At 43.0% G+C, this 24168-nt stretch overlaps 1 protein-coding gene across 1 annotated transcript in view; it reads right to left on the bottom strand.

The window, feature by feature from the left end:
• Nucleotides 1–20231, bottom strand: part of LOC119485537 (sodium/potassium/calcium exchanger 3-like) — a 72257-nt gene extending 52026 nt beyond the window's left edge. Inside the window, exons 1-2 of the mRNA XM_037765180.1 lie at nucleotides 19715–20231; nucleotides 12904–13035 (exon numbers count right to left, since the gene is read on the bottom strand). Of these exons, the coding sequence (XP_037621108.1) occupies nucleotides 12904–13035; nucleotides 19715–19931 (349 nt within the window). The 5' untranslated portion in view covers nucleotides 19932–20231. The remainder of the gene's footprint in view (nucleotides 1–12903; nucleotides 13036–19714) is intronic.
• Nucleotides 20232–24168: the final 3937 nt, after the last annotated feature.

The raw sequence follows: 24168 nt of genomic DNA, 5'->3' as shown, positions 1-24168 counted from the left end.
CAAGTTTCAAAAACTGGTCTCACTACAATGAAATGGTTATATACATACTTGCCAACCTTCCCGATTTTCCCAGTAAACTCCTGTTTTTCATTGCCCTCTCCCGGTTTCCTCCCAGGGTCACAATTCTCCAGTATTTCTCCCGATTTATGGCAAATTTTCACACTTTTTTTCCTTTTTTGTTATCTCAACCTGTTCGTGGAACCGAAAAGTGTGTATAATCCCTACTGTTTCCAGCCGGACGACAATAAAGCTACACCAACTGTCGTTTCCCGGCAGAAGAGAGCAGTCTATGCTCGCGACACATCGCAGTTTGAGCTCATGTTTAAGCTGCGCTCTCCACAGCATGCAGCGCCCAAAGTCGGGCTTTGCTCGACGAAGCGAAAAGCCGCCGTGGCGCGACGCAAGCCGTTGGAAATAATGTGTTTCAGAGCGCAGTGGTGCCGTTGTCGCGTTGTGTCTGAAAGGACCTTCAGTGAGTGAGAGAAGGAGAGAGAAATGGAGAGAGCTAAGAGAAAAAAATACTCAAGCAGGAGCAAAAAGAAATAAAAAACTGATGGATATTAGTTTATGGAAGAGATTCACATGCAAGTTCACACCAGAGGGGACCTTTCCTGAGAGTTAAAGGTAAAATCAATAGTTAACAAAAAAAATGCTGTTGCAGTGCAATAATTATTTTGTTATTTTCACTCTTTTAAAGTCACCAGAATGCAGGGAACAAAGTCTGTGAAACGCTGTGGTTTTGAAATCCTCCCTATTTTTAAGGTCTCACGGTTGGCAAATATGACAATATATTTGGTTAAAAATGAATTAAGTCCAGAATCTGACTTCATGCATCAATAGGCAGCTAAGTTTGAGAAAAAGTACACATTCAATAGACATACTGTTTCCATAAACAAACAGACAAGTAAGACCCACCAGACAAAAAAACAAAACACATCACAACTAACCATACATAACCCATTAAAAAATGACCATCTGTCCTCTGGATTTACATCTCCTTAGCAGCACATTCATTATTATTTAGCAACAAGATGGACAGATGAACAAAAGCGTTCTTCTCTTCCTAGATGTCTGGACCACTCTGACTCCAATCCCAGAGTATCTTGGAAATCTTGCTGCGAAGGCAAGAGTCAGTTGAGCTCTTGAGCTGTAACGTGATGCACCATGGGTAGAGGGCACCACAACAACACCGTCTACAGTATGTGATTTTAGAAAGACTGGAAGATACATAAGGGTACAGAAACCAAATCATGCAACCACATCAGTTCTAGAGGTGAACCTGCTCCACCTGCTTAGTGTGAAGATGTATTGTATAACACAGCAACAATGACCTGAAAAAAGTTGGAAGAGAAAGAAAGTGAGGAGGAGAAAAGTCAGCCTTCAGCGGCCTAGTAACATCCCAGACCAGAAAGCCACAAAAAACCTGCCGTTAATATGAAGTTGTATCAAAGCATCGATAAACGAGAAAAAAATATTGAATATCGCGATATTACGTTTTGTGATGCTGTATCAATTCTCAAACACTGTATCGACTTTTAATGAATAGTTTACATGCCAAGATTAACTCAAGTCAATACTTTATTTCATTTGCAAAGAGATGCGCCCTCTCAGTGTACAGTATGTGCCCTCTCAAAGTGGTGCTATGATGTTGGATAAATGCAAAATGCAGATCACACTGTTGTTGGTTGCATTAAAAAAAGTAAACTTTGTGTAATTTTAATTTTTTTCCGAAGTGCATTTCAAAAAAGTACAGGTTTTTAATCCGATTTTCTGATTTCATGTTCTGTATACAACAGTTTTCTTAAAATTAAATTTAAAAATCTGTTATATATCGCAATATACCGTGATGTATTGAATCGTAACCTCTGTATCATGATACGTATCGCATCGCCAGATCTTTGCCAATACACAGCCCTATTATATAATAATATATAATAATATAATAAAGGTATAAATAGGGATGCACCAGTCCGACTTTTTCAGTTCCGATACCGATAGCGATACCTGGGCTTTGGGTATCGGCCGATAACGAGTACCGATCCGATACCAGTGTTTGATTAATAAGCTGTATGCCTCACTATGTGGAAGTGACTGGGATCATTCTGTTATGTGTAAGGCGACATCACGCTGGACTTAAACATTGCTTTCCTAAATTGGTAAAACAAAATGTAGCAAATAAATACATAGATATACATTTACTGAGTTGTTATTTATTATTAAAATAATATATCGTACACCAGCAACTTGGTAAAAAAATCTTTAAAATGGAATTGCACTTGAGGTGTAAGCATTTTTTTAAATGCAGCAATAAATTGGTCAAAACTCAAACAGGAATTGAAATTCCAGTATATAATGTGTAGTATATAAACATAGAACTGAATATAATGGATCGGCCCCATTGTCACCGATATCCAATCCAGCTATTTGAGTCAGTATCGGCCCGATATCCAATCCGGTATCAGTATCGGTGCATCCTAAGTATAAAATGCCAAAAATGCCTGCAACCCAGTTTAACTGTACACTCAGCATGCTGTTCAGAACAATACTTTATGCGGGAGCCTTTATGTCCTCCCAAACTCTCTGGAAAGCGGCAGTAAAGGAGGAGGATTGTGGCACTCAGGAAACAGCCTCAACATTGCTCAAAGTCACACCAGCAGGATGAATCTTTAAAAGGTGTGTCGGGCCACTTCTGCTGCTGGCAAAACAACCTGGCCTCTATTATTCAGCAGGGGGAACTAGGAAGCATTTCTCATGGGGGAAGACATAGGAGAGAGACGGAGGAGAAACGTGACAGTAAATGAGCAAGGGAATAAAGGAAAACAGCAGCAAGAGACAAACAAAGAATCATGTCGGATAAATGTCGGTGGTAGAGAAGCATGAGAGAGAGAGCGAGGGAGAAACAGGCAGAGGATCAGCGGGAGCTGGTGTGTAAGAGAGGACTCTAACACTCGCTGAGCTAATTGCTGTGATGGATTGGTCTTATTCCCCTGAGCACCGAGCTCCTGCAATAACACAACAAGATGACTTTGCCAATCTGCACGTTAGGCAGTTATGAAAGAACTTTGCCACCATCTGCAACTGTTAATACAGTTGTTGTCATTGTGTTGGGAAGGTATAGCAACGGCCCACTCAGAGCTCATATTGTAATACGGCAGGATTGATTTCTCTGAGGAAATCATTCCGGGAGCTCCCTGGGTCAATTTTGCATTTGATTAGTGGAGGTCTCTTGTCGAGGTATTAGGGAGTGATCATTTTTTTCTGATTTGATTAATTGCTCCGCTGTATTATGGCACATGGGGAGGAGCCAGGAGGCTGCCCACGGGAGGTGAGGCGAGCCTCTGAACAAACAAACGCAAACAAGCAGCGTGGGACGGTACTCACTGGTACGCACTTATTCATTTTACCATGACTTTTTCTTGCGCACCGGCACTTCTCACAGGCTGCCGGTACGCTCCTCTGCCCTACTCCATATCAGGTTCTCTGGGAGATTCATAACGGCGATTCATATCGAGTGTATTTGCACCGCGCCTCATAAGTCGTATGAACATAAAAACTATGTGGGGAGCACCTGGATGAGCCGAGGCACGGCACCAGGGTGAGGGGAGGTGAGAACGAGGGTGCTGTAATTTATCAATACAATGTACACGTCTTTTTGTAATAGAATTAGTGAACTGTTCGTCATATCTTTTTTTTATTTGTGAACAAATATAAATAATGAAACATTAATATCTCCAGAAGAATTAAATGTTCCGACGAAGGCTGTGATGTGTGTAAATAATAACATAATCATTTAACTAGTAATAATAATGGTCCAAAATTATGAATGAATGAATGATTTATACTTCTGGTGAATAAAATCCAATCAATCTTATTTCCATATATGTATTTTGTATATACAGTTCCCTTTGTTAACACCTTATTTTGAAAACCGGACGTAGTCACACGTGTTTACTTCCTCTAACTTCTCCAAGTCCGTCTCTAGCTCTCCCGTCAGCTCCGTTCTCTTTATCCATCCATGGTCAGCTCCATCGGGGCCGTTTGAATGCATTTAACATAAATGTCAGTATATGGGTGCTCTACAGTTGTAGCGTCGGCCCATTTGACCATGGAGATGAGAGTGATGGCCGGCTCGACCGCACGTTACCCGATACGATAACGTTTCCTGTCCGTGACAGAGTTAGTATGCAGCTTTAGCCGTGATGTCTAGCTCTGCTTTTCCTGTCAATGTGTGAAACCAAAAGTGTTTCCATCCTTTACTGGATGTGTAGTGTTTACCACGCTGGACTTAACATGGGAGGGTGCAGGTCGTATCCACGGCGACCCTCCGCTGTTTTCTACTATTTCGTTGCGGCCCGCGGTGGCTGCTTGCTGTTTGTTTTGGTTGACGGATACCGAACGGATATGACGTCACATTACTCAGACTACAACAATAAAAGCGGCAACTTCCTTCTACCTCCACATAGACTCAAATTAAGCAAATATATCGATTCTCGCATTCAAAAATAATAACCCTATAATGTTTCAGTTGGAATATTATTATTATGAGTATTATAGGCTTACTACAGTATAATATGATTAAAGAAATAATGAATATCTAGGAATATGTCGAGAGATGGTTGATACCGGCCGATACACACGGCAACATGTGAATAAGAGGAGTACCGGTGCTTATATTTTCCTCTTCAAGCACTGCACACAGGTACTCACACAGGTCGCACACTACTCCTACTCGCAGCAGAAACCAGGGCCAGCGCCCTCGCATTAATCAATACTATTCTTAACGAGGCTCCCCTCCTTAACGGTTCAGCTAGCAGCCACACGCATGCGTACACACACAACACATTGCTCACAGGGAAGCCCTGATTAAGTCATAGCAGCCTCCTTTCCTAAAATGGAGCGTTGCGTCGGAGCTGAGCGGAGACGAGAGGAGAGGATCTTTCATAACAGAGGAGGACAGCCTCTGGGGAAAGACCCCCGGAGAGAGCAGTCACATGTACGGGGGTACCCACGATGCTATCTGTCTAATCACACAGCCGGTGCCACTGTACACAGAGCTGCTCAGGGGGGTTACATCCACCACCTGTGTTTGTAAATGTGTTCGAGAGAAGGACTGAAATGCATCGGGACTGTGGTGTATTTGATGGAAGAGGAACAAAAGAGTGCATTGGGTGTATGCGTACGTGCACGGCCATGCGTTAACAAGAGCATTTCGTCAGCTTTACTGCAGATGAAAACTACAGTATGACTAATCTCCCCCATTGCTCAGACATCTTCAAAAGTAATGGATTTTTCTTATTTCCCACCATAAATGTGGGACATCAAAGCACAACGAGGCCTTGAACACTACATTTGGGAGGCAAAGTCATCGAAATGAATAACTCCTGTTTTCCATGATAAAAGGAAAGTCATGAGCAAGACAGAGAGGGCTCTTTTTGTGTAAATGTTGCACCCTTAAAGACACATGACTCCGTCTTCCTTTTGGCAACTTTTATTCTTCCCAGTTCTGTTGAAGTTATCTTTTACACGAAGCAATCAGAACCGCTCGCACACATATGTAAAACATCAAGCACGTTTTCTAATCGCAACTGCGCTGACTGATGACCTCATCACAGCCTGAACTTTGACCTTTTCAATAATAACATTGCGCTGACTGATGACATCACATCACTCTGAACTTTGACCTCGTGATAATAACATAAATCAGATAATAGTGTAGTGTAGTGTATATTTCTTCTTAGATAACTTAAATCTATTCTAGGTCAATAAAATGTAAATTATAAAATATTTCTAGGTTGCAACATAAAGATTGCATGTATTCACCTCCCCAACTACAAGGTCACACAGACACACATACACTATGTGAACTCTCCACCCCCTTTTCTAGCCAGGAAACTCTCTTTGACATTTTCAGCAAGTTGTGAACCTCAAGAGGGCCAAGAAAGTTACCAAGATGCAACCATTACTACCAGCTGCTGCCTGTGCTTCCCCCTCTTTTTCCACCTTGACTGAGAAATGATAGAGTGATAGAGAGATGGTGGGGGGATTAAACAAAAAGTCTGACATCTAGAGAAGCGGCGGGGCTCTCACAATTAAAATCAGGGAGGGAGGCGTAATGACGGGTATGATGGCTTGTTTCATGTGTGGCTGGGAGGGGAAAATTAGCTAATGAGGGCCTTTCTCTCTCCCTCTCTGCTTTCTGGCTGTCTCTCTCGCCCTCATCTTTCATGCACTTGATCAGCAGGCCTCTAATTTCAGGCAACAATCAGTGAGTGCCTCCGCCGTGCTGCATCCTCCCAGAACACAGAGCTCACGTTGGGATGCTTCCTCATCAGCCGGGCTTGTGCTCGACTCTGTGGCTGGCGAGCAGTGAAAATACACACACACACACACACTCACACACACACAATCTGGTCGTGCACAAATACTTGCACAAGCTTCTACATGATCTCACACACAACTAGATCGAGGGCTGTACCCAATAGTTGGAAGCTTCATTCAACATTTGAATGCTGCGCAGCCTTTATTTTTTTTTGCAGGTCTACTCATTGTGTTTAAACGGTCAACCGATTAAAGTATTTAACAATGAGAAAAACAATAGCAAACAAAGATGATGTGGTCCTGTTGGCATCATCGGTCTGCGACCTCCAGCACTCACTGGATCGGTTCGCAGCCGAGTGTGTAGCGGCCGGGATGAGGATCAGCACCTCAAAATATGAGGCCATGGTTCTCAGCAGGAAACCGATGGATTGCCTACTCCAGGTAGGGAATGATTCCTTACCCCAAGTGAAGGAGTTCAAGTACCTCGGGGTCTTGTTGGCGAGTGAGGGAACTATGGAACGTGAGACTGGCCGGAGAATCGGAGCAGTGGGGGGGCGGTATTGCATTCGCTTTCCCGCACTGTCGTGACGAAAAGAGAGCTGAGCCGGAAGGCAAAGCTCTCGATCTACTGGTCAATCTTCGTTCCTACTCTCACCTATGGTCATGAGGGCTGGGTCATGACCCAAAGAACTAGATCGTGGGTACAAGCGGCCAAAATGGGTTTCCTCAGGAGGGTGGCTGGCGTCTCCCTTAGAGATAGGGTAAGAAGCTCAGTCATCAGTGAGGGACTCGGAGTAGAGCCGCTGCTCCTTTGCGTTGAAAGGAGCCAGCTGAGGTGGTTCAGGCATCTAGTAAGGATGCCCCCTGGACGCCTCTCTAGGGAGGTGTTCCAGGCACGACCAGCTGGGAAGAGACCACGGGAAAGAGCCAGGACTAGGTGGAGAGATTATATCTCCACACTGGCCTGGGAACGCCTCGGGATCCCCCAGTCAGAGCTGGTTAATGTGGCCCGGGAAAGGAGAAGTTTGGGGTCCCCTGCTGGAGCTGTTGCTCCCTCGACCCGACCCCGAATAAGCGGTTGAAGATGAATGATTGAGTGAAACATTAGCAAATTAGCATGTCACTGTCAGACCGTGGCATGCTGATGTTAGCATATAGCTCAAAGCACTGCTGTGCCTGTACGGCCTCACAGAGCCGCTAGCATTGCTGTAGACTCTTATGGTACATGTCCACAGGATCCATCCTTTCTACGCTTTCTATTCATTGTCTATGTAAACAGCCGTGCAATGCATTCTGGTAGCGTGGCGGCGCAATTCGAGAGACGGAGCGTCACGACGGCCGTTCCTCATTTGCATAAGGTTGAGGGCTACTCTACTTTATGCAAATCACGGGCGTCTCGCCGCCTCTCGAAACTCCCGAGAATCTTTTCAATTAAACGTTGTCGATCCAAGATAAAGACAGATTCAGCAACTGCATGGATTATTTCTCGCCTTAAATGTTTTCAGAAACACATCTTGGTGAACTATTTTCGTGAAATAAGAGAAGAAAGTTTCCAAACAAGCCTTCGTACTGTTTCCGGTTTGAAAGCCAGGAGCGGCAGCCCACGGAGGGAAATTGTTCGTCCAATCAGGTGCCGAGTGTGAGGTGTCTAGTGGCAGCCCACAAAGCGTTGAATGCTGTGAAGCAGTGCGTCTCCTCGTGATAAAAAAACGTCCCGGTAGACACGTACCATTAGTCTTGTTGTACCTTAATCATTCCGTCATTCCCATCGGTAACTAGAAGTGCACTCGGAGAGCGCAGACCTCCGCCAAAGCAGGTTTCATGAACGCGTCATCAGTTACACTGCGCATGTCTTAAAGTCTGTGGTGTTAATGCACAGGCTGAGCGGAGTTTTTTTTTTAAATTCCCAAAGCCGGATCATGATCCGGATCGCCACCAAAATCTAAAGTATTGTTCATTGTGCCACACCCCACCCATCCATTTTATTTCATTCAAATCCATGACGGACTTTTGGAGTAATCCTCCAAACGGACAAACCAACCAACAAACCAACAAACCAATCAACAATCCAACAAACCAACAAACCAACAAACCAACCAACAAACCAACCAACAAACCAACAAACCAACAAACCAACAATGTGAAAACATAACCTCCTTCCTAAGCCTTTGGCCTTGGTGGAGGTAATTAAATTATTGTGCTTGCAATGGTAACTGCAAAGAAATTGGAATTTGGCAACATTGCTAAAAAGAAGAACTCAAGCCTCTGGCCTCAAGCAGAGATGAGGAGCAGGCTACTGAAGTCTGGTAACCTCACTTCTTTCCAACTCCACACCTCCAGATTTCTTTCATTTTCAAACTTGTCTTCAGGCCCAACTGACGCTGACTCAAGTGACATCACATGAAGAAATTTATCAGACTTCACACAGCTCCCTCTGGAGCTGTGCATAGTATGCAGTAGTACTACTCCCAACACCAACACCTGTCAACAGACTCTGATGTGTGAAAACAGTTTCTCTTTAAGGTTAAGATAACATCATGGTTAAGGTTGAAAAAAAACATCAATAGCAGTTCTGTGACGGGACGCAAACTGCGGTCTCCTGCATGAATGTCTGATACGTTACACCTAGGACTGTCAATAGTTTAAAATAGTTAATTGCGATTAATCGCAAATTAATTACACATTATTTTATCTGTTCAAAATGTACCTTTAAGGGAAATTTGTCAAGTATTTAATACTCTTATCAACATGGGAGTGGGCAAATATGCTGCTTTAGTATCGAAAAGAGTAGTAGTATCAAAAATCCTAAAGATACCCATCCCTATTTTTGATATTGAAAAAAAAGGTTAGCTGCAACATAACCTATAAAATGCACCTGTTCTCGCTTTACAGCCCGTGTGTACAGCTTCGACATCTTTCCCTTCACACATCCACCACCTATTTAAAAGACGCAGTTTCTTCCCTCTCAACGGTGGAATGAAGAATGACTCACTAACTCCCCACAAGGGTACATTGTATGTGTCTCATACCGGGGACAGGAGCAGAAATCACCAGAGTGGGCAAGACTTCCAGAAAATACAGTTTTTTTAAGCAAAAAAAGTCCTCCGGAGGAGTGGCAGGGGCTGAAGCCACCAGGGTATGTGCGGTAAATTTAGCCTGAGAGCAGGAAGGGGCAGCTACTGTATAATAAGCAGGGTAAGAGAATAAGTTGAACTTTGACCACGGCTCCCTTTATAGATGACAGCGGCGACCTTGGGAGGGTGAGAAAGGAGATTGATGACGGCCATTTTGCTTAATGAGCTCACGAGAGAACCGGCCCCTTCTGTGAAGGGAGGCCAATCGTCTCCCGCTTCAAAGTAACTGCAGTGAAGCCACCTCTCTCCATCCTTCTACCTTGTACACATTCATTATAACAGGAGTGAACATCAAATTTCTTTCCATCTAAAAATAGTCCATGCATGTATAAGGACTAACCCAATGAGAAACAGACTACATGTCAAGACATGCTTTTAGATTACATAAAAGCATTTATTTGAACTGATTTAATTGAATAAAACCACCTACATTCAGTGAAGAAGGGAGGTTAAACGCGCTTCAGCCGTCTCACAAGGAATAGTAGGTCTGACTCAGACATCAAGTCAGCCTATCACAATGCGGCACATACAAATAGAGCTCACTTATTGGTTAAAAAAAAACACGTGAGCCCCCTCGCGACTTTGTTTTTTTACAAAATGTTCTCCTCAGGCAGGTGAGATCAAAAAACGCAGCATATTTTACAAGCAGACCCTGCCATGAAAAATATCTGTTGCAAGCCCACTTTGAATCCCTTTTAAAAGGTCCTGTACCATTAGAGACAGAGTGGTACACAGCATGGTTAAACCCTCCTCCACTCGAATCCAGCGATATGAGCGAATATCATGACATGTAAGTTCAGAACAAGACTGACAGATGAACATTCAAATGACTCCATAAGAGTGAATCTAAGTGGATCCACTCCAGCATACACCTCTCTTGTTGACTCCATCCAGTGCCAGTCATCTCACTAACTGTTACAAAGACTGAATGCATGTAATACATGCATGTGAACTACAGACGATGAAGGGAATGTGAAGGGAAGTGATGTGATACAGTGAAATGTGGACAGACAGAAAATAAGGACAAGTAAAATAAGTAACAACTAGGGATGTCCATAATGAACCGTTTAACCGTTAACCGACATTAAGCATTTTAACCGACTAACACTATCGGTTAAAACGGTTGGTTGCATCCCTAGTAACAACATTGTTTTGATTTCTATGACATTAATCTGATGTGAATTTAATAGTGTGAGCTTGACACATTGAAAATGTAAATAAATGCATACAGAAAAAAAAAACATGCACATGCTGGTGAATTTAAGATGTTGATGATGTCACAATGTGAGTGTTGGATATCATTATATTCTAAATGTTCACACAAAAGAAACTTATTCAGTTGGTTTGGGTGGAGCTGAGCGATGTGAATAAATGTCACTAATAATATAAAAGATGAGTAGCTCTCGGCCACTTACATTTTGTCAAAGAAGCTCTCAGAGGGAAAAAGGTTGGAGACCGATGATGTACATGGATGTAGTCACTGAAACTGCTATTTTTTTAGGGGTGTGACGAAATATTGTGCCACGAAAAATCGCGATATAAAAACGTGACGATATGCATCGTTGTGACAAAACAGAATCGCGATATCAGGGCATAATAGGTACTACGTACATACGGGCTCCGGGGCTAAAGCAAAGCTGCAGCCTCTTCCTGCTGCTGTTCAAGGCCTATAGAAGGAGGCTGAGTACGCGTCATATCTTTAGAGTACAACACATGCGCAGTAAAATCTGGTCTGCCCTCGCTGAAATTGAACCAATCACAACGCACGGCCGCAGCTTCAGTTACACTGCGCATGTGTCATCATACCCCCAGAGCCATGTCCGCCCGTGTCCCAGCCTCCTTTCATCGGCCCACACACCCAATGCCCGTTGCTGTTAGTAAGTGCAATAAAACTTTGCAAGTGTAAAGCCAAGATACGTTATTACACCTGTTCAACAAGCATAAACACGATGAAACGGTTAAACATGAAGGAAGGCAACGCTTCAATCTGCTCTGTCTGCAGTCTCTCATCCTCCGCCGCTGTTTACTGGCTAACAGCTAACTGTCAACACGTGTTAGTTATTTAGTTGAGTTGTGACTGAAACTAAAGCTGGCAGTAGGCTGTGTAGTCCAACTGTTTAGGTTAGTTTGTCATGTATCTTACTGGTAAACTGATCAGCTGGCTGAGACAAAGCACACCCCCTACCAGCCCTAACGTTACCTGCAGCAGTGAGTGACATCAGCAGAGGACAGCAGGAAGGACTGATACTGACTGATGGAGGACAGAGGACAGCAGGAAGGACTGATACTGACTGATGGAGGACAGAGGACAGGAGGAAGGACTGATACTGACTGATGGAGGACAGAGGACAGGGGGAAGGACTGATACTGACTGATGGAGGACAGAGGACAGGAGGAAGGACTGATACTGACTGATGGAGGACAGAGGACAGGGGGAAGGACTGTTACTGACTGATGGAGGACAGAGGACAGGAGGAAGGACTGATACTGACTGATGGAGGACAGAGGACAGGAGGAAGGACTGATATAGTACAAATTGAACTATAAGGCAAACAACAGCATTGTTTTGCATTTTAGGTCTTTTGAATAAAAGGCAATTTTTTCAGTCATATATTTTCATCATTCAAGTTTTGTTAAAATTGTCATAATATTGTATCGTATCGAGATCATGAACCCAATATCATGTATCATATCGTATCGTGAGCTGAGTGAGTCCTTTTATTTTAATGTGAGTGCAATAAAATATATTGTCGTTAAAATCAAAAAATAATTGTGATAAATAATCTTGATATCAATATTGATCAAAATAGTCGTGATTACCATTTTGGCCATAATCGTGCAGCCCTATTACATATGGCCTGTTTCAATCCTTCTAACTAGACTGAGTGATTTTCAACTTTACAAACAAGAAGATGCCTTCAGCATCCTCACATGCCATCCTTGAGTGCCTCAAACAGAAGTCGCCGGTTGATGATAAGATAAAAAGGTCGTCATGGAAACAGGGATTTTTTTTCTGATATGCGGCCACCACAGGGAAAAACGTGAGGGAAACACAGAGGAAGGGATATGAGAGATATGGAAACGGAGCTGGTGTGAGACAAAGAGGGAAAGCTAGGTGGAGGAAGTGAGAATGAAATCTGCGGGATCCTAAAAGAAATGTGATGGAGACCGAGTGTGAAAACCGCTTAGGCAGCCGGAATGACACCGACTGTGCTCATGGGAAATCATCTGACCTCACAATCTGGGTTACCCCCACATCAGGGAGAGAAAAGAGGGGGACCACAAAGGGTAGAAAGACAGAACATGTGGGGTGATCATTTGTTTCCCACTTTCGCTCCTTTTTTCCCCATCTCCCTCTGAAGGAGGGCAAGGAGGGAGAGGAGGAGGGAGGGGGGGTGGAAGGGGGAGAACACTTGGGTGTCCTCTTTCTTTCAACCTGTCTCTGTCTTACCTGGAGCAGTGCAGTTCTTAGATCCTTCTCTCTCCTCCATTTCCTCCAGGCTGCTGTTGTCCGTCTCCTGCAGTAGCCTCCTCCCTCCCCATCTCTCCTGGTCGTCGCTGCTGTGGCTGGAGACATGGAGACCTGGGGATGTTTGTCACAGAGAAAAGTTTCAAAATAGATTCAAGGACGTTTCAGTGCAGCTATAACATCTAGATGGACGTTTTCATACACAAAAACTGGAGTCTGAAACTAGGGCTGTGTATTCGAAAAAATCTGGCGATATGATACGTATCACGATGCAGGGGTTGCATTTCAATATATTATGATACTGTTATGCCCGGTTCAGACTACACGATATCAGCCCGATTAAAGCCGGACACGGCTGTCGTAGGGGATCGGGACCGATAAATGAGTGTCGTGTGCGAAAATCGATCCTCTTATCTCGTGTAGTGTGTCATAGTACACGACAACCGACGCCACGTCTGGGACGCCCCACGACACCCCGAGGAAAAGTCTAGCCTGTCCGGATTTTTCGGCTTGACACGCCTAGTGTGACATCTCCAACGACGTGTTCCTTTGTGTTGACCAATCAGGTGCTCTCTCCAGCGCGCAGTCGCAGTCAGGTCACTTGGTAATAAACAAACATGGAGAAAAGGAGGAGGGATGCCGAGTTTGCTGCTGTCAGGTGGGACAACCAAACTGACGAATAAATTCATTGAGTTGTGGCAACTGTACCCCCCCCCCAAACACCATCGTCAAAGACAAAAATATCGTGTAGTCTGATCCCGGCATAAGCATGGCGATATATTGCGATTTTTAAAAATAATCTAATTTTGGAAAACTGTCCTTGCATAAAGAACACATCACCATATTCATAAAATCTGAGTAAAAAACTGACTTTTTTATGTAATCAGAACAGGGGGATCTGCATTTGCATGAATCACAGTCCCTGTAACATTAACATCATAGCACTACTTTGAGAGTATCTTTGCAAATTAAATAAAGTATTGACTGAGTTAATCTTTAAATGTAAGCCAATAATTAAAAAATCAATACAGTGTTTTTGAGAATCAATACATTATCACACAACACAATATCACATATTAAATATTTTCTTACACCCCCTATCTGAAACTGTGATTGAAACTGTGATGAATTTGATTTCTCGTGTTTTGAGAATACTAAACAATAAACCAGGTTAGAACATGTGCTGGTGGTGCTTCTATGCATTGAAACAGAGGAGAAGCAGATTGTAAAACCAGTCATGGTCTGAACATGAAATGCTGATTTTGCAAATGGAGTTTGAGGTAAATGTGTTTTTAGAAGCATTACACTAGCTTGCCACTCCTGAGTCATTTCATGACTTATTCTGATTGGTTTGGTTTGTAAAGCAGGGTCATAGCAGCAGTCACATGGTCTCGTTTTATTATTAGGGCTGTCAATCGATTAAAATATTTAATCATGATTAATCGCATGATTGTCCATGGTTAATCGCGATTAATGGCACATTTTTTTTATCTGTTTAAAATGTACCTTAAAGGGAGATTTGTCAAGTATTTAATACTCTCATCCACATGGGAGTGGGAAAATATGCTGCTTTATGCAAATGTATGTATATATTTATTATTGTAAATCAATTAACAACACAAAACAATGACAGATATTGTCCATAAACCCTCACAGGTACATTGGTGCATTTAGCATAAAACAATATGCTCAAATCATAACATGGCAAACTGCAGCCCAACAGGCAACAACAGCTGTCAGTGTGTCAGTGTTCTGACTTGACTATGACTTGCCCCAAACTGCATGTGATTATCATAAAGTGGGCATGTCAGTAAAGGGGAGACTCGTGGGTACCCATAGAACCCATTTACATTCACATATCTTGAGGTCAGAGGTCAAGGGACCCCTTTGAAAAGGGCCATGCCAGTTTTTCCAAATTTTAGTATAAGTTTGGAGCGTTATTTAATGTCCTTCGTGACAAGTTAGTATGACATGATTGGTACCGATGGATTCATTAGGTTTCCTTCACTCTAGCTTTAAAATTGAGCCCTCTACAACCTAAGAATCACAAGATGTGTTAATGTGTTAAAAAAATGAGCAATTAGGGTTGACGTGTTATTATCGCGTTAACTTTGACAACCATATTTATTATCAATCACTTTATCAATTAATCTCCAGATTAGTTTTTTGATTAATTGTTTGTCTATAAAATGTTTCAGAGTGAAGGGAGATGTCTTCAAATGTCTCGTGTTGTCGTCCACGACCCAGAGATATTGGGTTTACTATCATAGAAAGCCAGTAGATTTGAGAGGAGGAATGTTTGCCATTTTTGGTTGAAAAACGACCTAATGATACATCGCTCTTCAAAATAGTTGCAAATTAATTTTCTGTTGATTGACTAATTAATTAATCAATTAATCATTGCATCACTACAAATGTTACACATGTGGCAGCCCCACACAGCGTACAGGGGCCTGAAAGAAGAGCTGAATCTGAGCAAGCATTCAGTGTCAACTTTCAGTGAATGAGGACACACAAACTTCTCAAGGAGAGACGCAGATTAGTATATAGTATACAGTATTTTGGGGCTGCAACTAATGATTATTTTCATTATCAATGAATCAGCTGACTGTTTTCTCAATTACTTGAGAAATGGTTTAGTTGACAAAATGTCAAAACATTGTAAAAAAAAACTAAGAGATGTTCCGATACAATTTTTTCCTTCCCGATACGGATTCCGATATCTGAACTTGCGATACCAGCGTGATATAAAAAAATATATATTTATTATTTGTATTATTATTTAACAGCTGTTGACCTACTACTGACCATGTATGGATGTGATATGATCACTATCTCTGTTGTATGGCCTGTCTCAGGTTAAACCCTCTATAAAACATGAACAAATACAGAGAATGAATGTAATAGAACTTTCTTTTGTTATTCAGTTTGTCAGTTACAAAGAACATAAATAAATGAAGCTAGGAATAAATAACAATTCCGTATTATCTTAGCTGTCTCCTCAGTGGACATCCTGAGTGCTAATTTGTCCTGCAGGGTGCAACATTCACACCCCCCCCCTACTAGGGTGCTGCCACCCCTCCAAACAGAAGCCTTACATACTGGACATATCACCGTATTACTTATAATAAAGAATATTGCCACATGGCTGACATTTTCCTCGCTCTGACCACCGTTACACTCTCCACTAGCACCGCTCTGCTGTTGTTTGCTGTCGTTACCTGACAAACTAGATGCAATCAGTTCTTCTTCGCTGCTCTAAAACAGTAGTTGCAGCCATGATACCTCCAGGGCGACAGCACAGTGAAGAACGTACAGTATATCGCCAAGAAGCGAAAGTCAATTGTTCGTTCCATTGCAATGTCAGCGCCCAGCAGCAGAGCTGCGCCTCCGCCATTTTGGACTGAAAGCGACTACCAGACGCCAGGAAAACGTCCGCTTTAAAAAGAGCTGAACAAAAGTAAATCTAAATTATTTCCATTCTATTGTCATATTCTACCGAAATGGCCTGTGTTGAACTATAACATATTATGAATATAATACGCCTATTCAGTCCACAATGGCAACAGTGGCTGTTGTCAAAAAAACACCAGAGTTTCGTCTCGTTGCTTCTTTTCTCTTTGAGCACAGTGAAGGCTACTGTTTTGGAATGGCGAAGAAGAATTGATTTCTGGTTAAACAAGTTGATTCTTTTCTGGGTACAGTGTTTATTTTACTTTATTTTATTTAATCAACATTCTAGTCCTGATCATTATTATCTCTTTTATTCTATTTTATTTTATTAAAAGTTTCATCATTTTTATTTATTTATTTTTTTGTTATTTTTATTTCCTTGTATATTATTTATCTTTTATTATCTTTAATACCCATATTTTATTGCTTTCTTATTTAATGAACTTTTATAATGGTTGTTTTTGATGTGCGTTAGTCTCTAAATCCAATTTTAACACTCTATATTTTTGTCAATCGTCTGTCCAGCACTTTGAATTGCATTTGACTTGTTTGAAAGGTGCTATATAAATAAAGTTAGATTGATTGATTGATTGATTGATTGATTGATTGATTGGGTTAATAAATTATGGTATCGGTGCATAAACTGTCGTACTTGACAATACCCAATACCGAATTTTGGGCTGTATCGGATGCATTTCCAATACTGGTATCGGTATCGGAACAACTCTAGAAAACATGCCCATCAAAACCTCAGACCCCAACGTGACGTCTTAAAATGTCACATGTTCAAAACCCAAATATATTCAGTTTATGATGATAAGAATCCTCACGTTGGACAGAATGACACCAGAGAAGGTTTGCCATTTTTGCAAAAAATAAATCGCATGTCAAATTTATTTTCTGTCAATGATTGTTTTAGCGTATTTAGTGTATTTACCATTTTGCCAAAGTTACATTTACTGTCATGAACTGGGCCTTTTTTCTGTGTGTCAGTTACATGTAGTTAGTGTTGCTGGGATGTTGCAGGTAAAAGTGCATGTTAAGCAATTTGTTTTATTTATTAATGTGCAGGGTTGTGTTCCCTGTCACATTAAAGTTTGATTCTTTATGTAATGGTAGTGAACAGCTGGAGGAGTGCACCACAGATGTATCAGTGTGGAATCCCCCCCCCCCCCCCCCCCCCCCCCCCCCCCACCTCCCCCTCCCCCTCCCCCAAATTCATACATTGAAGGGGAATTTCATAATTTTCCAAAACAAAATCCTCTTGGGGGGGGGCGGAGCAACAGTGCAGCGCACAAAGTGGGGCTCCCACTGTGGCTACATCTGCACATTCTTCTAGAAAGCAGCAACACCAATGAATTAATTTCATACTTCAGCGAGCCCAGCAGGAGCACTCTGCCCTTTCCACCCTGCCAACCACAAGTCTGGCCTAAGAGAGGGATTCAAGTAGAATTAAAAAGCCCAGTTATTCAATAGTCCTCAGGGCATGGCTGAACTTCTCACCTGGCCTCACCTTCACTACACCACACAGCAGCAGCAGCAGCTACAGCAGCAGCAGCAGTAGTGAGGTTTGCGTGCCTGAGCTCTACTGTTACCTCCCTCCCTCCTATCTTTCGCTATCTTGCACACAGCGAAAAGAAGAAGAAGAGGAGGAGGAGAGGAGGAGTGTGGGAATGATTAATGCACCACTGTGAGGAGGCGTTGAGTGCTCCGCTTCCAGCTCCAACAACATCAAGCTCAATTTAGCAGAACTTCATTAAGCGCATCATAAATAATCAACCTTAATTGATATTCCAGCAAGCTGATTGAGAGTTAACAAGAACACAATGGGGACAAGGGAAATGCATTAAACGCCCCATTGTCGTCCCCTTGTTCAACTCTAATTTGAAGCACATGCAGAGAGCAGCGCTGTTACATTTCCATGTACCCAGGATACGCAGTGGGGAGGAAAGAAATAGAAAAAAAAGAAGAATGAGTCCCACTGATGATGCACAAATCATGAGTGTATGAATATTCATGAAGGCCTTCTGTCCATAGAAAGTGATAAATACATCTCACTTTAGCTGACGCTGACTCAGTAATCAAGTGGAGTGTTGGGGGGGTGCACAGTCAAAGACAAATAAAACAAAAGAGAGGGAGAGAGGAGCATGCAGATCAAGTGGTACAGATGTTTGCTGTTAGGGAGTACTGCAGTTGTTCATGATCAGGGTTTCATCTGACTGCATTTGGCAACATTAATCAAGTGAGAACAGCATTGAAATAAAGTTGGAGAGAGACAGTAACCTGGAGAGGTGTAGGCCTTTATACCCTGGGGCTCACTGCCCTGATTCCACCGCTCTGCAGCTGAAACACCTGATCATACAGGAGCCTCAGCATCCCTCTGCATCCCTCAGCATCCCTCTGCATCCCTCCGCATCCCTCAGCATCCCTCTGCATCCCCCTGCATCCCTCCACATCCCTCAGCATCCCTCAGCATCCCTCTGCATCCCTCTGCATCCCTCCACATCCCTCAGCATCCCTCCGCATCCCTCAACGTCCCTCTGCATCCCTCAGCATCCCTCAGCATACCTCAGCATACCTCTGCACCCCTCAACATCTCTCAGTCAGCCCACAACAGCTTCCTCAAGCTCAGATGAACTTCACTGACAGCCTCCTGTGTAGCTGCATGGCAACACAGACACCTTGATGCTCTGAGGTCAAACTGGGCAGAATATTTGATAAAGTCTGTAATATCCCCTAAAATGATATAGGACACACTTTTGTATGTTATGCTAATACTTGGGAACATAACTAAAAGGAATATGACTTTCTTTCAGTCCCCACAGGAGCAGGCTGATACAAAGACACCATGCTACACTTTACAATGACACATTTAAGCTGGGAGGTTAAAGGTAAGGGTAGAGCAGGTCGTCCGCCGATCGGAAGGTCGGTGGTTCGATCCCCGGCTGCTCCGGGTCACATGTCGATGTGTCTTTGAGCAAGACACTTAACCTTAAATTAAGTGTGTGAATGGGTGAATGCTGAAATGTAGTGTAAAGAGCTTTGAGTGGTCGGAGGACTAGAAAAGTGCTATATAAATGCAAGTCCATTTACCACACAAGTTCATTTTAGACTAATAACTTAAATGAGCCTCACTAGCCAACGTTTAGCTTTAGTGAGAACAGGAAGCTGCTTCACACGGCGGGTGTGACTAAATAAAGCCTGGGTGAATGTTACAGAGCCCAACATGTAAGCTCTAGCTACAGCACCGGAACAATATATACCGGGGGAGAACCGGGCTGGTCTTCGTCCCGGTGCTCCTCCGTACAGGAGGTGAACAACCGGCTGAATAAAGTCTCACCTGAATGTCCCGTTAAGTAGGAGAAACCCTTCACGAGCAGCAGCAAGCCTCCGAACAAGCAGATCTGGATCAGAACCAACTCCTTCCGTCTTTTCCGCCTCGCTTTGACCTTCCTCTGGTTGTGGTTCGGCATCACTGGAGTCGGTGGGTCCCGGACCCGGATCCCCGGCAGAGACCTCATCCCCCTTCCTACTACCGCTGACTCCTCCACCTCCATGCGGAGCCACGAAGTACACAACAACAAGACGAGACGAGCAGACCTGCTGTAACTCCAGAGAAGAGACTCCTGGTCCGGGCTGGGGTGAGAGAGAGGAGAGGGAGGGCTCTCAGAGGACCGGGGAGGGTGAGGGGGGGTAAAGTTGTATCAGGATGCTGCGAGGCTGTGCGCGCGAGGCTGGAGGAGCCGCTTCGTGTGTGTGGAAGTAGAGGACCGCTGCACGAGCCCTCAGCGGAGACGTCCGCGTGCTCCGTGTTGACGGAGAGAGAGAGGGAGCGCGAGACACGGTGCGCGTGGGCATGTACGCACACACATTGACTAAAGTGAAATTTGATTTACTGTAAAAAATAAAATTAAAATTAAAATTGGCATAGGCCCTATGTGTGTTTGAGTCATGTCTACCCATTTGATGCAATTCTTGTTATCTACATTTTGTCATTTCTGTTTTATTCAATGTACAGTCAGAGTTCAGGTGGACCTTCATTAAAGATGCATCACTAGATGTCTGGCCACTAGGGGGCACTGTCTGCAACGAGCTGTAAATACAAAGCGTGGCAGCAAAGAGGCGAAACTGAGGCTTTTTTGACAATAGATGGCCATTTTGGACTGTAAATGCCAATGAATCTGTGACCATGGATGTATGAGGACATGTCTGTAAGTCAGAGGATCATTTTTTTTGGGGGAGGGGGGGGTAAATCAGCTTCACTTAAATGACCCTCAATTAAAGCTTCAGTAGGCAGAATATTTTTGGCATCATTGGGCAAAAATTCCATAATAACCTTTCAGCATATTGTAATTCAAGTGTTCTCAGAGAAAACTCCCCATGGCTCTGTTTTCAGGCTTTAAAAAAATCTAATCTAATCTTTTATTATCTTCTAATACACCCATGGGCTGTATGCTGTAAGCCTGTACCGTGGTGGATGTATTAACATATTAACGTATTCACTTTTTAAAGCTAGAGTGAAGATACTGATATCATATGAAACTAGAAAAACCTGATGAATCCATCGTTACCAACCATGTCACACTAACTTGTTGTGAAGGAGGCTAAAAAACACTCTGAATTTACGCTAAATTTTGACGAGGGAAAAACTGGCACGTCCATTTTCAAAGGGTCCCTTGACCTCTGACCTCCAGATATGTGAATGTAAATGGGTTCTATGGGTACCCACGAGTCTCCCCTTTACAGACATGCCCACTTTATGATAACCACATGCAGTTTGGGGCAAGTCATAGTCAAGTCAGCACACTGACACACTGACAGCTGTTGTTGCCTGTTGGGCTGCAGTTTGCCATGTTATGTTGAGCATATTGTTTTATGCTAAATGCAGTACCTGTGAAGGTTTCTGGACAATATCTGTCATTGTTTTGTGTTGTTAATTGATTTCCAATTAATAAATATATATATACATTTGCATAAAGCAACATATTTGCCCACTCCTATGTTGATAAGAGTATTAAATACTTGACAAATCTCCCTTTATGGCACATTATTACAACTATTTGAATCGATTGACAGCCCCAGTTATGATAGATGATGAATGGGAAACATAGATTGCTCGGGTCTGCTACAGAAGGCAGAAAAACTTTGTCTTCCAAAGTAAAGCTTCCATGAACAAATGTGTGAAGTGTATTGTAGGTGCAGGTACAATTATTTACTGTATATGTTTATTTACTGATATACATCGGGCAATTTATCATATGCATTGCATTTTGAATTCACAACTAGTCAAATAATGTAAAGTTCAGGTACAAAACCGCACTTATTAAGTAGGCTATATTTACAATATAGTGTGATATTTTGATCGTGAAAAGTACCCAAGAATATATGAAAAATAATTCCAATAGATAAAAGCATGTCTTGAGCAGAAAAATGATACGTCACTATGTACAGTATATCAATATTTTGAGACATTGATGCATAAGGTTCGTTTTGATTTTGACTGAAGCCTCTTTATTCCCTGCGGAATATAGGCCACCGACAACCCCTCGCCACTTTCCCCTGTCTTGTGCTGCTCTTGCCAGGTGTGTCCGCTCTGTTTCGTTTCAGCTTCAACGTCCCTACGCCAGCTGTTACGCGGTCGCCCTCTTTTTCTTTTCCCTTGGGGGGTTCCAGGTAAGAGCTTGCCTGGTGATGCTGTTGGGAGGCTGGGGATGAGGTTAGGAGTCCATTTCCTCCGCCTGATCTGGGTATCGATGGGTTCCTGTCTTGTTACTTCCCACAGTCTGATGTTGCTGATGGTGTTTGGTCAGAATATGCATATAGGATATGTCTTAGGCATCTGTTGATAAAGGACTGGATGTTTTTTGAGAGATGCACCGATTTCATTTCTCTTGAGCTCCAGATCTTTCTTAGCGAGCAGTTCTAGCCTTCCCTATCCTTGTTCTGGCGTCTTCATCTGAGCCTCCCGTGGTGTTAACGATACTTCCCAAGTAGGTGAATGATGAAACGTCCTCAAGAGCTGTGTTGATGGTATTAGGGGGAATTGTTCTTGTTGTTGATTCTCATGATCTTTGTCTTGGTTAGGTCGATGTTTAGTCCTAACTTTTCCGATGTTGTGGCAAGATCGGTAGTTTTCTCTTGCATTTGCTTCTTGCGTGTGAGAAAGGGTTGCGAGGTCGTCTGCAAAATCCAGGTCCTTGAGATGTTCTGTGAAGGTCCACTGTCTGTTTGCCTTCAGTCGTTTGCCTCATGATCGAGTCGATGGATAGCAGGAACAGGAATGGAGATAGAGATGCCGCACTCCGGTGTTGACTTGGAACTTCTCTGGAAGTTGCGCCATCATGTAGGACTTGGCGGTTCATTCCTTCGTAGGTGTTCTTCACTAAGGAGATGATTTTGTAGGGGAATTCCATAATGTGCCATTCATTTCCAGAGGGTTGACCTGTCGATGCTGTCACATATTTGACATAAACACTCCACAAAATAAAAGTGTGAAATGAAATGAAAGTAAGGGGGAGCTCAAAACTGGAAAGTGTTCGTTGTTAAGGTGTAAAAGATGCGTGCCTTTCACTGCCCTCTTCTGGGAATGTCTTCTATTGATATACAGTGCAGCAGTGGTTTTGGACTAATACCAGCCAGCCAAACACTGCAGTGATGCCATCCAGGCCAACTAAAATCTTCTACAAATGATAGCAATAATAATTCTGAAATATGTCAATATCTCAGCCAAACGTCAACATGAATAAACAAGTTTCTCTTCAGACATTTGGTCTAAAATAAGAGTTGGAACTCTCACTGCAGCAAGTCATTCATCAAGCCCAGTACAGATTAGGTGGAGTATTTTCTTTGGCTACAGAATAGTAGTTAGGTCATAGGGATTGATTTCACTCGTGCCTGCTTGTACATCATTGTCACTGCATATCGGTGTCTACAACGCAGAGATACACCATAGGTATCACAGTGTGCCTGCCATTTCTCATGTTTCTAACCATGTGAGACACAACTTTAGGATAACGGATAATACTTTACCCTGGCCAAATGGGGATTCTTGATTGTCGGGTCTGAGGTTTCATATAAATAGCACTGGAAACTTTCCAGCAAGAATGGAAAAAGTGGTCAGGGCTCTAGGCAACTGGTTTCATTGTGTGTGTTTTTAACCCTTAGGAGTATGGAGCTTAGACTGATAAAATACAAGACAAGAAAGAGGCAGGGAAAGCAAGAGATGTGACAGAGTTGCAACACATTTTTTTGGAGACAAATAACCCACGTTTGTGTGTCCATTTTTTTTTCCAAATAAGATATTAGCATCACTTAAAGCAAACTCTAGTGACAATCCACTCATGACTGGAGATCTTAAAGCTGCCGTGAAACCCGGCCTGTCTAATTTGCAAAGCGAGCTCGGACTGGGCATGGAGTTACCGAACAAGATGAATTCCCAACCTCTCAGAGGCACACAAAAGAAGAAGAAGAAAAAAAAACTCAACGGGAAGGAGGGAAGAGGAAGGAGGAGGGGGGTAGGGGGGCAACAAATTAAATCCAGTTAAATTGTTTTTCCATAGCCAGTGGGCTTGGCAAAGGACTCTCACACACGCACAAGATGTAAGATAAGTTGTAGAGAAGACAAACCAGAAACAGTGTGGCTTCACATGTAGGAGAATGGAGAATGCCTGGAATTTAACCCACTTTCCCATGTCTGACTGACACCGCGCCCACCGCCCTGCCCCGCCGCTCAGGGGCGTCCACACACTCACACAAACACAGGTGATTCCATACATATAGACAAACTGTGAACAT

This window comes from Sebastes umbrosus, chromosome 3, assembly GCF_015220745.1.
Source record: "Sebastes umbrosus isolate fSebUmb1 chromosome 3, fSebUmb1.pri, whole genome shotgun sequence".
Lineage (NCBI taxonomy): Eukaryota > Metazoa > Chordata > Actinopteri > Perciformes > Sebastidae > Sebastes > Sebastes umbrosus.
The sequence above is the reverse complement of the archived record's forward strand: the minus strand, read 5'-3'. Positions and strand labels throughout refer to the sequence as shown.